Here is a 14,439-nt window from a genome sequence, read left to right on the forward strand (position 1 = left end):
CTAAAACTGCTCTAAAAAATAAAATCTAGTTTTTTAAAAGAGCAAAGCAAAATTCATTTATAAGAGAACCTCTATTCTTAAGAAGAAAAAAAAAATGTGCACTATTTGGAACATTATACCTGTTCCCATGCTCTTGCTCCCTTGAGAAAATTGCTAACCTTCATCCTGGGGTGCAAGAATTACTGCTCAATAGTGTCTTCTTATTAGGGGTGTTACAGACAGACCTGGAGAAAGGGAGAGAGCGGGCAAGGGAGAGAAAAGGCACAGAAAGAGAACAGGGGCATTCCACAGTGTGTGAAATGGATTTTAAACAAGACACAGCATTTTCTTAGAGATTTAGGAGGAAATTTGGAGACCATTTTCTGCTATCAGGTTAAAAAATTAGTTTTATTTTATTTGGACCTAGCATAAAATTTATGCTTTACTTATGCCTCAGTGGCCACCTCTTCTTGAAAATAATCTTCCTTGGGCGCCTGGGTGGCTCAGTTGGTTAAGCGACTGCCTTCGGCTCAGGTCATGATCCTGGAGTCCCTGGATCGAGTCCCGCATGGGGCTCCCTGCTCGGCGGGGAGTCTGCTTCTCCCTCTGACCCTCCCCCCTCTCCTGCTCTCTCTCTCTCATTCTCTCTCTCAAATAAATAAATAAAATCTTAAAAAAAAAAAAAGAAAATAATCTTCCTCAACAGTTGGATTTTCTGAATATTGAATAATGATTTTTCCCCCAAAGGAATAATGGATTTTGAATGTATGTTAGGCGAACACTCATTTAATGAATACACAGATAACTAACAACATACATGCAGTGATAGATCCTCTTTTACAAAAGAAGGACATAAGATAAAGCTGGCTTATGCCAGGGAAGAACATATTTCCTATCTTCAAGAACCTACTTTCTTTCAGATTTCCTCTCCTCTGGGTTTTCATCAATCTCAGGGGCATACGTCTTAAGAATAAAAATGTTAGCGGACTCTGGGAAGAGACTTCCCTCAGACCAGGAGAGTTAGTTTATGTTATGAACTGAATTACGCTGCCCCCTTCCTCCCCACCACCCCTCCCCCGGCAAATTTATATGTTGAAGTCATACTCCCCAATACCTCAGGATGTCTATTAGTAGATAGAGTCTTTAAAGAGGTAATTAAGTAAAAATGAGGTCATAGGCCCTAACCCAAATGACTGACATCCTTATAAGAGATGAGGACACAGACACAGAAGGAAGACCACGTGAAGACAGAAGAGAAGACGATCATCTACAATCTGTCAGGGGAAAACAACCCTGCCAACATCTTGTTCTCAGACTTCTAGCCCCCAGAATTGTCAGAAAATGAATTTCTGTTTTTCATCCACTCTGTGATACTTTGTTATGGCAACCCTAGCAAAACTAATACAGTGTATAAGAGTAAACCCTGGTGACACCAGCATTCCCAAAGTGCTTTTATCCAGAGCCTAATAAGAGCAGTTCAAGGGGCTCCTGGGTGTCTCAGTCAGTTAAGCGTCTGCCTTCAGCTCAGGTCATGGTCCCAGGGCCCTGGGATCCAGCCCCGAGTACTCGGGCTCTCTACTCTGCATGGAGTCTGCTTCTCCCTCTCCTTTCGCCCCTCTCCCCCACTCATGCTCTCTTGTGCACTCTTTCTCTCATAAATAAAATCTTTAAAAAAAAGCAGTTCATGAACTTTACATAATTATAAAGAAGTTGTAGACTTCATAAATTAATTCAACAAATATTTGTTGAGCTTCTCCAGCACATCATGTACTGAGCTAAATGGCAAAAACAAAAAGATAAGCTCCCAAGTGGCTCAAAGTAAATAAGACCCCAGACCATCCTCAAAGGAATTCAGTCTAAAGAGGACACAGGTACAGAAAGAGTTAATTTCAATATGATGTGACCAGTAAGATTGTGGTATGCACAGAGTGCCATGGATAAGGACCAATGGCCATGAGAACTTCACTGAGATATAGAAAGGGGAGCAGATTGGAAGCCACATCCAACCTAAGTCTTTAGGAAAAAGTAGAAGTGTGCTGGGTGGACAGGGGAAGAGAGACATTTCAGTGACAGGAGTACCGCAGACAAAGGCAGGGAAATGAGAAAGTGTCTAGAATGTCAGGTGATGAGCGAAAAGTTCAGGGTAACTGGAGTTAGGATGTGTATGAGGGAGGATGGGAGGACAGAGTGAAGAAATAAGGTCAGACCACTAAGGGCTGGGCATGCCAAATTTGGATCTTATCCTGAAAGCAGTGGAAAGCCACCAAAGATTTTTATAGAGAAAAGTCACGATCAGACTTGCTCTGAGCATGGTCTGGCTTAATAGCGTGGAAAATGAAATGGTATGGGGAGAGGTAGGCTGCATAAAGACAGAAAGCAGGGAGGTTGATGGGAGCCTGAACTGAGGCAGTGGTATTGGGGTACAAAGAGCAGTCTTCCTTTAGAGATATTTCAGAGGTGGAATTGAAGGGGTCTAGAAATGTATATTGTGAAGATTTTAACACTTCTATTTCTGCATGTGCTAATATGGAAAAGGTGCTTCCAAGTGTAAAGCACTAGACGGTATTTACTTGTATTTTCTGTCAGATGTACAAATAAATATCGTTTTCTTAAACATCAGATTTGTTATCACCTTAATAAAACACACAATATTTTATTTACTTTTTAAGAACTGAATTCAAAAGAGCTACTACATTTCCTTACTTGTGTTTTATTTAATTTCGGGAAGAACTGCTCCCTGAAAAAATACAGTATAATTGGATACAGTTAAAAGATGAGTATCTTATTTCATCTCATCATAGCATGTCTGGTATTTCTGTGACTCTTCCAAGCTGGACTTGATTGAAAACTGCATATTTGAGGCAACTGAAAGCCTTGGAAAATACACTCACCTCAGTCTAATCTGAGTTTTCTCACTAGCTGCCTTCCATGACTAGTTTACTTCCTCTTCCTAGGCCTCAGTTTTCTTATTTCTAAAAAAAAAGGGATAAATTCTTTGATCCTTAAGACTCCTTTTGACTAAAATTCCAGTATTGCTTTTGATTTTTAAGATGAAAAAAAAAAGCTTTATTTATTATTATTGAAGTTTTAAAAAGGAGACTTTAAATTTTGCCGGAAAATATTTATTGGAATGTATATAAATCTTGTTAGATGGTTTTGAGACTTATTTAAAAAAAAACTGAAGCACAATGCACGTTCAAACATTACCGTTCTTGGGGTACAAAGGCACTCAAGTAAATGTACTTAAACCTCCGTAGTTTCAACTAAGTTTTAGAGTAACACAACGAACAAGTGATGCTTGTTGAAACAAAACTGGAGTCGAACTGGGTAAATACGACTTCAGAAAAATTAGCAAGCCAGACGACTTTCTTTCCCCATTCCTTAGGAAACTTGTATCTGTAAATGGAAAAGGGCTCTAGATCCTCCGGCAGAGAAATGGGAGAATACGGAGAGAAGTTTCTCTGATTCCTCACTCCCTACCTGCTGTTCTGATTTCCTCTCCAGCTCGCACTGTCTGATAAGGAATTGATTCTCCCCCCTTCTCTCCCTCCCCCACCCCCGCTCCCTCCCTCTCTGTCCTTCACCCTGAGTAACGGTAGTGTCCTAGCAAGTGATGCTGTCGGAGACAGGAGCCGGGCACAGAGGAGCCTTCGGCGCCGCCGCCACCGCCGCCGCCGCCGGGCGGGAGAGCCTTTCCGAGCACAAGCGCCCCACTCGGCCCCGGGCTTCCTCCTCGCAGCCACAGCCGCGGCGGCTGCTCCCACGGTTTCATGGTGGGCGGCGGCGGCGACTCGGCTTTGGTTCCCGCCTCTAACTGCTAGGTGTCGGGCCGCGCGGTTCTCTCCTCCTGCCTTCCCGCCCGGGGCTGCCCGGGGCTGCCGGAGCGGCGGGCGGTGCGGAAGGGGCGCCGCGGACAGACCCGGCGGCGGCGGCGGCGGCGGCGGCGGAGGCCGGCATCCCCACGCTCGGACCGCGGCGGGCGCGATGTCCACCAAGGTCAGGAAGTGCAAGGAGCAAGCGAGGGTGACCTTCCCCGCGCCGGAGGAGGCGGAAGAGGAGGACGAGGACGAAGGCTCGGAGCCGCAGCGCCGCCGGCGGGGCTGGAGGGGCGTCAACGGGGGGCTCGAGCAGCGCTTGGCGCCCTCACAGCGGGAACCGCACGGCTCCTGCCCGCCGCCCTTCTCCCCCGGGCTGGACATGTGAGTACCCCGCCGGTCCGCGGCCCGCGCGTCGGGAGGGCAGCGCCGGGCGGGGGGCAGAATGGCGCGCTCCGGGACGCCCCGCCACGTGCCAGGGACCCCCAAACGCCTCCCGGCACGGCAAGGCAGTTCTATTCGGGGCGACTTGGGGATGCAGACCTCGATCTGCATCCAAAGCTTGGTTCTGCTTTGTGGAGGGACTTGGGGGCCGCTGAAGGCGTGGCTGGGGCTGTGTCCCGGTTCAAGCGCAAGGAACGGCCCCGCGGACGGACACAACGGACGCCAGACTCGCTTTGCAGCAAGCAGACACGTCCTCTCCTACACGCACACTACTGCCCCATGGGCTGGAAGCCCTCGGCAAATGAACCCCGAGCTTACCCGAGGAAGTCAAAGAATGGGAAGGTGTGCCTAGACCCAGGCGCGCTCTCGAACTTCGACCTCCTCCCCCGCTTCCCAGCGTGGAACTACCCTGGGAACGTGCGTCTCCCCCGCCACGCTCCCGGCGGCCCCAAGCCGGGGCAGGGGAGTGGGGAGAAGGGAAGGGAAGGTGTGTGATACGGAGTGTGAGTATAAGTTTGCCCAGTCGCCTCGTTTCTCCGTAGTCCATTCACAGTTGGGGGCAAACTGAAGCCAAATACCAGGGGAGAGTGGGCGCGAGGCAGCCGCGGGAACTGTTTCGTGGTAACTTTGGCTGTAGTTCCCAGGCGGCTCAGGGTCAGCAGCTGCTTTCTTTTTAAAGGAAGGTAGAGGTCGGCACTGTAGTGTGTGAGAAAGAGCAACTTTTCTCAATTTCCAGATCTTGGAGTCAGCCTTAGCAGCTGCGAGACATAGCGAGGATTAAAAGAGAGCGCTTAGTTTTAAAGGGTGCATGCTATTTTTCTTGTCACATACCTTGGGCGTGCCACGGGGTTTACAGACTTTTTTAGGAAAAACGCACAGACCTAGGTAGAGAACTTGGGGTCAGACGTGGCGGGCGGCACTAACCGTCTGGGCGGGGTGGAGTGGTTCTCTGTGAAGGGACGGAGGTTATGCAGCGCCCCCTGCTGCCCTAGAGCTGCCACATCCTGGTCCCAGGCTTCTGCGGCGACCTCTAGACGGACCTAATCTCGCATACCTCTGCGGGCTCAGAGACCGCCCCTGGCCCTTCCAGATTTGCTTATAAAAAACCAGAAATCAGCCGCTAGGAGTAGATCGCCTAGGGAAGGGTTCTGAATTAAAATGAGCGACGCATCCTGATGTGGTTAGCCTGGAGTGGAAATGGCCCAGGAAATGGAAAGAAGGTATATCCTTAGGGAATAAAGCATGCCAGCTCGCTTCCCAGCCTCCCTAAGATTTTAAGACATTGTCTATTTTTCCTTTTGCCAATTTGGTTTTTATAACCCAGTTCAGTTTCTTGATTATTTAATTTTTTTTTTTTCTGTTCCCTTCAATCCACACTAAATGGGACACCACTGCCCTCTTATCTGAGAAAATAGGGTGGAGCAGAGATTACTCACTTGGCATTTTGGAGTTTGAGGTCAATTACACAAAATACTAAGGCAAATTCTATCGTAAACTTGTCTACCTGCTAATAGAAGAGAACATTTTTTTTCTATTTTCTGACTTTACATAATTCAACAAGTAAATGTCTTAGTATATTTACTTTGTAAAGCGCTTGAGAAGATCCAGTCATCTTAAGGAGAAAACATTAATAAATGTTTCTTCGGGTCGTAGGGCAGCGACCTCTTCATGTTTGAGTCCTGTCATTTGCTAACGTTGGGCACTAGTTTGATATCTGTAGAAAAAAATCAGCTCTTTATTCGTCCTTCAAGTAGAATATGGCCACAGTTTAAAAGCTCAGAAAGTGAACACAACAAGCCTAGGATGGAATTGGAGTAGGATAACCAGTCTCTCAAAGCCCCAGGGTCATTTTCAGTAGTCAGAAGAGAATAGCTGGACTTAAAATTTAGTCAGGATGCTGAAGATAGAATCCCACTTTTACCAAAAAGATTCCTCAAGGTTATCCTGTTGCTCATTTCACTGCTCCGTGCTCCAGTATTCCATTTGGGAATTTTAAACAGACTGACTTAGGAGAAAGAATGTCATCTGCTGTATCACTAACAAGACTTTTTAAAAATATCCTTTGATAGAACTCTTGATTCAACCATTGATTCAAACCAAGACTTTCTTTTTCCCAATTGTTTGCAAACCTAGGACCAAGTAGTCTGTCATTGGCAAGATTACCTCATTCTCGAAGTTTTTAGTTATTAAATATATCTGATAAAACTCCAAAAAGGCATCTGAAGGCAGTTCTCATGAGTTTCGATTCAAAGACATTTCTTAAAGCATTTGCATGTGCCAAGTGCAAGTTAAGTACAGCAAGCCCCAAAGATGAGTATGACAACTTTTCTGCACTCAAGAAGTTTAAAATCTCATGAGGGAGAGGTGGAAATGAAACTGGGCATGAGCTATTATGCTATAAATTAGAGTAAAATAAGTACCATAAAAACATACAAGGAAGGAGCTATCAAGGATCAAGTGTAAAGGAGCGACGGACTATGTAAGGTCATGGAGAAATGAAGGAAACATTTATGGCTCTAAAAGATAGGAAAGGAGACAGAGACAGAGTGGGACATCAATTGAAGCCCTTCCCCCAAAAATGTTAGGCATGTCTGGGGAACGTTAATTGAGTTTCGTTGGAACATAGAGTATGTGTAGGAGCAGTGAGATTTAGCTGGATGTATTGGTTTGGGGCATTAATAGGGAGGATCTTGCCAGGAGGAGACAATAGGGAGCCATTGATGGTTACAGAGCAGCAGCAATTTGATCAAAGCCAGTCTGAGAGCATGATGGATTGAAGTGGCAATTGAGAGAATGTCAATAAATAAATTAGGGGGGCTACTATAGCCATTCTGGCTGAGATTAGGATCTGTAATAGTGTAGTACTGGTGGGATGGAAAGGGAAGAGGTTGGAAGACAGAATACACAGATAGGATCACGGAATATGCAACTAACTGCCCATGAGGGGTTTAAAGAGAAAGCAGAGGGGTGCCTGAGGGGCTCAGTCAATGACGCGATTAAGCTAAGTGTCTGCCTTTTGCTCAGGTCATGATCCCAGGTTCCTGGGATCAAGCCCCATTGCAATCTCCTTGCTCAGTGGAGAACCTGCTTCTCCCTCTCCCTCTGCCCCTGCTCCCCCTATGTGCGCTTTCTCTCTGTCTCTCTTTCTCTCTCTTTCTATCTCAAGTAAATAAAATCTTAAAAAAAAAAAAAGCGCGTGCGAGAGAGAAAGAAAGCAGGGTCAGAGATGACTTGGCGATTTTGACCTAGATAACTGAGATCATCAATGTCGTTGAAAAGGAAAGGACAAAGAGGAGGATCTGATTTTTCAGATAATTCCGATTAGAGGTGTCAAGCAGGAAGAGGGAAATGCAAGTTTAAAGCTTGGGAGAATTTGAGAATCTACTGGCTGATGGGGCTAGTTGCTGAGTCATGTGAGTATATGGTATTACCCAAAGAAAGAGTATAAAGAGAGAGACAAAGAGAGCTCTAGACTCCCTTTTCTGAAGGATTTTTGTTGTTGTTTAGAGGGTAGAGAGAAAGGGTAGCAAGATGAAGGAGCAGGTGGGTACTAAGGCAAAGCTGCCTAGAAAGACCAGTGTCAAGAAAAGAGAAGAATTGACCCATAGTTGGCAAATACTTGATAAATCAAGAGAGAAACTTATGAGTCTACTTTTAGAAAGAAGAATCAATCCTTATATTAACGTATGTGCACATAATCATTAGATTGCTCAGCAGTGTTATCTTTAAAAGAGAAAGACTTCTAGAAAGGAAGATTCTGTTTAGTTTTTCTTCAGAGGTAGTACTGCCAAAAATGTGTCATAACAAAAGCAGTAATTTGTGTTTATATAATATTTCATGCTGGAACTGGGAAGGGATCCCCCGTTCTTAGTGCCTGCCCTCTCTTGGGTCTGGTACCCTCACAACCAGAGTATCTCTGTTTCTATTTCTCTGGAGATTTCATACCCTATCTTGCTTATAGGGGTGAGGGTATCAGTCAGTGGGGTAGAGATCTGGGGAAAGAGTTCTACCTGATCTTTATACAGACTTTCAGCCAATTCCCTTATTTTGGGCTCTTGCCTCATCTCTACTTTCTGGGATTTCTTTTGCCTTCAATTTCTGGGCCTTTTCTGGCATTGAGCAAGGTGGATCAAATTGCTTCTTGTTATAGACACTCTGGCACTCTGGTTGGACCTTCCTTATCTCCACTAAATCATTTACCTGTCTTCCAACTTCACATATTGTGTAGTTACAGATATTACAAATGTCTTCTGGTTTCATGGAAGACAAAATCTGTGTTACTTTTCTCTGTTTTCCTTGCTGTTTAGGGGAGATAATTTTGGAGAGGAGAAAGGGTAAGAAAGGCCTTTATCCCATTGTCTTGAAACCAAATATCCCTACGATTATGTTTTAGGTGTTCATTTGAGCCCCAATGAAGGCTATATTATTAACAGGCTAAGATTGCAGAAGGAAGAGAATATTCTTATTCATGACTGATCTTAATGGGTGAATGGAGTAGATGGTAAGCTATACAGTGTGATACGAGGGTCATTTGAACTCCTCCACCAAAAGTCATCTTAGTACCACACTTCCTAAATCTAACTAGTATAGAATATTTTGGGGGAAAAAAAATAGAATGTTTGAGTTGCAAAGGATTTCTTCTAGTCCAGTCTCTTCTTTTACAAATTGATAAACTGATTCTGAAGTTTGACCTCTAATTCACAGCAGCCTCAAGTCATGTGAAATCTCTAGGCTCTTAGGGCTCTGCTGTTCACACCATGGCCTCCTTTCGGTTCAGCTTTTCTCTCTTCCTCAAAGAAATTTAAAAGTGCATTTACTCTTGGGAGGAATAACACAGGACACTACTAATTAGTATTAATTCATTTATGAGATCCAATTAATTCATCATTTCAATTTGACTGCTGATGGCCGATCAACTTGAGAAAGTTTGTACGCTAAGTGGGAGGACTAAGAATGGAAACAAAAAGAAAAGAATATCTCAGAACATAAGTGACCCCCTGCCAAATGTCATTTATGGTTTTCTCTTTTCTTAATATCAAAGTGGTGAGAGGATCCTGGAGCAAGACTGGGGCATCATCTGATGATGGGGTTAAAATTTTAGGGATTTTTCATTACTGGCCTGGGATAGCAAATGTCTGTCCTCTCCTCTCTCTCTCTCTCTTTCTTTCTCTCGCCCTTCCTCGCTTTCCTTCTCCCCCCCGCCCCCAGTATTCTTAACCATTGAGCTTTGACTTTGCCTACAATATCCCATAAAACCCCTTACCCCAGTTGACAGTAAGCAACAAAACACCATGGGAAATGTAACAGGATGAAGAAACCTGTTTTTACTGGGTTCCTAGGCTCTTGGTAGGAAGGAATGCTTTAAACTTCATGGCTCAGGATTGAGATTGTCCCCTCAAGGAGCATGCTTAAGGAACAGTGAATGGCTGCTGAGCAGTCTTCTGAGGAGGGAGGCTCTTATCTTGACCTTATCTTGATCTTCTTTTTCAACGCTGACCTCAACATCACACGGGATAAGTCTGGCAGGAGAGCCTGATTAGTGGCCTGGGCAGGGTGAGCACGTAGGAGTCTGGCCCCAGATAGAAGATCTGGAGTTGTCACACTTGGCATAAGGGGCTCAGCAGTGACTTTATGAGAATAATTAGGACTGTTACAGTGTTTTGTCTTTAATTTAGCATCTAGGCCAGGGGTGTCTGTCTACAGTTACCTAGTCAAAAGAAATCCCTTATTAAAAAGTAAACTTCCCTCCTTTTGCAGTATTCAAATAATAGGTGACAGTACGGATTTGGTCTTAGATCTTTTAAAAAATGAGATTTAAATGTCCACAAGTATATGACCTGTTAAGGAAAGAGCATGATGATGCTAATATTCTACACCAGTTTTGCATTTCTAAATATATTTTGTTAAGTAGTCCTGATGCATATGGATTCTGTTGAAAAGTATGTTGCAGGGTGACGAGACAAGAGCAAGCATCTAAAAACTTAAGACTTTTGACTTAGGATGTAGATGATAGTGATAGAAAACCAGATCCCTTTGCTTCTAATAATATTAAAAGTGTATATGGATATATATATAATAAGTTTATATGTATATTATATAAAATATTAATATATATATATAATATCATCTAATATATTTAAGTAGCCAAATATGAATTTCTCTTGGGTCAGTAGAAGTTTTTGATTTTATTATTGCGTTTATTTTTTTTTTCTTTGTGGTTCTTTTTTTAAAATTTTTTTATTGTTATGTTAATCACCATACATTACATCATTAGTTTTTGATGTCGTATTCCATGATTCATTGTTTGTGCCTAACACCCAGTGCTCCATGCAGAACGTGCCCTCTTTAATACCCATCACCAGGCTAACCCATCCCCCACCCCCCTCCCCTCTAGAACCCTCAGTTTGTTTTTCAGAGTCCATCGTCTCTCATGGTTTGTCTCCGCCTATTATTAAGTTTATCTCAATTCTTGTTCACTTACAGATTGAATTCATATTTGACTTCTAATTTCATTGTCACTTAATATTCCTGAAATAATAAACATTAGTTTTAGAAAGTACTGTGAAAGAGTTTATTTTTGAAGATAAGCTTCATTATTAGAACTTATTAATTCTAAGATTTATCCCCGTATTTTTTTTTAAAGATTTTATTCATTATTTGAGAGAGAGAGAATGAGAGAGAGAGCTTGAGATGGGGAGGTTCAGAGGGAGAAGGAAACTCCCCGTTGAGCAGGGATCCCGACGCAGGACTCAATCCCGGGACTCCAGGATCATGACCTGAGCCGAAGGCAGTCGCTTAACCAACTGAGCCTCCCAGGCACCCTGATTTATCCCCATATTATCCTGATAAACATCACTTTTTTTTAATCTAAAGGTTTTTTTTTTAATTTGTCAAATAAATAAAGACACAGTGAGAGAGGGAACACAAGCAGGGGGAGTGGGAGAGGGAGAAACAGGCTTCCCACTGAGCAGAGAGTCCAACGTGGGGTTCCATCCCAGGACCCTGGGATCATGACCGGAGCTGAAGGCAGACGCCTAACGACTGAGCCACCCAGGCGCCCCCAAACGTCACTTTAATATCAAAATCAAGAGATGTGGAATTCATCAGATACTTTTTGTGGTGTAACCAAGAATTAAATGTGATTAAGCAGAAATCTGCTTTGAAAGAAGAATAATTGTTTACATTACTTTAACTTCTGATTATTAATTTATATTATTCATGACTTTTATAGAAGAATTATTCTAATTCCCCTCCACCTCTACTTCCACACATTATCATATGTGACCAAAAGTTTTCTTTAATCTGGAGGGGAAAATTGTCTGATCTCTGGGTCTTCAGTCTTGTGGTTTAAGCACTCATGCGTCTGTGCAAGCATGGCTCCAACAGATAGATATGCATCAGCCATGTACTGAAAGCCAGGTGTATAGAGATAAAGGGAGGCGGTCTCTGCTATTAAGGATGTTACATTATCTTTGAAGAGCCAAGCATAAAAGCAGACAACTGAAAGCAATGCAGGGGCACCTGGGTGGCTCAGTCACTTAAGCATCTGCCTTCAGCTCAGGTCATGATCCCAGGGTCCTGGGATTGAGTCCCTCATCTGGCTCCCTGCTCAGTGGGGAGCCTGCTTCTCCCTCTCTTACTCCCCCTGCTTGTGCGCTCTCTCTCTCTGTTAAATAAATAAAATATTTAAAAAAAAAAAAAAGCAATGCAACAGTCAGTTTAACCGAGTTATACATAAAATACAGTTCCTGAAAGCAGAAACATCTAAGTTCTAGAAAGTACATGCGTTTAAGAAGTATTATCATGTCATACAGGCAATGATTAGGGGTCTTCACCTCTGCTCCCAGTGGAGGAAGGAACACATTGTTAAGTGGCCTTTTTGCTTTTCTGGTTGTGGCTGCTGAGGGGTCTGGCAAAGAGCTTTCATGAGAGGGATGACAAAGAAAGTGATGGAGAAGACCGGAGCTTTCCTCCTTAAATATACAACAGCCTCTTTTCTCTGACTTGGTGATTAGGGTATATATCCAAATTAGCATTGTCTAATAGATTTATTAAACTCATACCTAGAGGATTCTGAATATAGCACAGGCTAACAGAAACTGTCAGGAAATTAATTACTGTGGAGACCCAGATCTCTCTCCAGACTTGTAAGTGCTGGAATCTCTACCGATTAATTTTTTTTTTTTTTTTTTTTGGTGGGATGAGAATCTTTAGAAATGAAAGCTATGCTTTCCTGTTTTTTTTTTTATAAAGATTTTATTTATGTATTTGACAGAGAGAGACACAGCAAGAGAGGGAACACAAGCAGGGGGAGTGAGAGAGGGAGAAGCAGACTTCCCACTGAGCAGGGAGCCCAATGTGGGGCTCGATCCCAGGACCCTGGGATCATGACCTGAGCCGAAGGCAGACGCGTAACGAATGACTGAGCCACCCAGGCGCCCCTGTTTTCCTGTTTCTTAAATGGAGCTCCTTATCTTGTTGGTTTGGTTGCTATTGAGACAATGTGTTATTGAGCTGTTTGTGGTGTCAGGAGATGTGAGCTCAGCACTAGGCGGTGTGGGACATGGGACTCCCTGTAGCCCTGTACCCTATTCACCAAACAGTTGAATAGATTGGGCTGCCTTCCTCTAGTCTTCCATACTGATGCCCTTAGGGGATGTACTGAAGTTCAGAGTGTCCCCCACTCCACTTCTTCCCCTCTCCAAATACATATATTAAGAGATTTTCAAAACATGTGTTTTTGATGACTCCATTGAGGCTGTTTGTGAGACACCCTCCCTCCCTGCGAGCCCACTCACATGAAAGCCATATGGTATAGATGTCAGGTGTCTCCAGAGGCAGCCACGTTGACTGACAGCTGCCTGCTTGCCAGGGGTACTATGAGGTTTGTCTACTTTTTGACTTTCCATCTCTGACTTTCTTGTCCTTTGTCAGTGCCTGCTGCTTCCCACCCTTATCATCACTTCCAGTTATCACCACCCCGGACACTGTAACATGGCGGTTGCTCTCTAATGCTTTCCCCCCCTCCTCTGTGCTTTTTCGCACTACTTCTCTTCTGTGGCTCCTTCTGCTCTTCTTGCCCTTCACAGAATGACAGACTGGATCCTGGCCGGTTGGCACATTCACTTTCTTCAGGGGGGTGAACAGCTTCGTCAAAACAACTTGGGTGTTATTCTCATTGCTTTGGCTCACATTGATGGTGTTATTACTCTGTTTGCCAGCTTGCTACATGAATTGAGTAGTTGGCTAATTCTTCATTTCAATAAAGGATTTGACTTCTTTAATAATGCTCATTTGTTGCTGAGTGCTAAAGAGATTGTGATTCAATCCAAAGAGCAGTTTTTGAAGCTGTTCTTTCTAGAACCCAAGTGTTCCAAAACATAAGCTAAGCATACATTTTAATAACATTATTTTGATTTGCAACCTTTATTCATTTTTTTCTTATTCCCCGGAGACAGCATGGTAGAGAGCCTGGGAGAGGACCTCTGAGCTCTCTTCTTCTAATTCTTTATCCTTTAATGACCTTAAGGAAGTGACTTACCATTCTGACTGAATGTCTTTGTCTATAGACTTCGTATCAATTGGGCAGAAATAATGGTAGGCCCAGGGATGGAAACAAAAGGAACATCCCAGAGGCAGGTGTAGCAGGGTCAAGAAACCAGAACAACTTAGATGAGCAGCAACGTGTTGCTCCTGTAATCTGCCTATAATAGGTCTTTCTCTTGAGCCTCCCACCTGCTGACCAGGAGAGAAAAAAATAAACCAAATGTCCATTCTGTGGTTTAAATTCATTTTTTAAATTTTGGGTTTTTTTGTTTGTTTGTTTGCTAAACAGACACTTATTCTCATCCCACAAGTGAATTAAACAATCAATCAAGCAATTAAGTTAATTAAGCAGTTAAGCAGTTATGTGAGTTAACAGGAGGGAAGACTTGCCCTACATTATTGCAGGGAATAGGTCAACTAGGACAGTGTCTCCTTGTGCCTTGAGCTCATATCTAAGGCATTTTTGCTTGCTGATTCTTCCCTCCAATCTCTTCAACGGGTCATAGTCTCCTTATGGTTCATGTATACACCTCTAGTTCAGGGCACCCTGGGGAGATGCTGTGAAGCCAATTTCATTGATCCTAGTCTGATGTTATAAAGTAAATTTTCCTTTTAATAAATAGCCTCTCACTTGGATAAAATAGCTCAGGCTCTC

At 43.5% G+C, this 14,439-nt stretch overlaps 1 protein-coding gene across 2 annotated transcripts in view; it reads left to right on the forward strand.

The window, feature by feature from the left end:
• The first annotated feature begins 3,963 nt into the window (after positions 1–3,963).
• The window catches only part of TRPC3 (transient receptor potential cation channel subfamily C member 3), a 71,661-nt gene continuing 61,185 nt past the window's right edge, over positions 3,964–14,439 (forward strand). For both annotated transcript variants that reach the window (XM_021681482.1, XM_044912632.1), the window contains exon 1: positions 3,964–4,178. In XM_021681482.1, the coding sequence (XP_021537157.1) occupies positions 3,964–4,178 (215 nt within the window). The remainder of the gene's footprint in view (positions 4,179–14,439) is intronic.

This window comes from Neomonachus schauinslandi, chromosome 2 (assembly GCF_002201575.2).
Source record: "Neomonachus schauinslandi chromosome 2, ASM220157v2, whole genome shotgun sequence".
Taxonomy (NCBI): domain Eukaryota; kingdom Metazoa; phylum Chordata; class Mammalia; order Carnivora; family Phocidae; genus Neomonachus; species Neomonachus schauinslandi.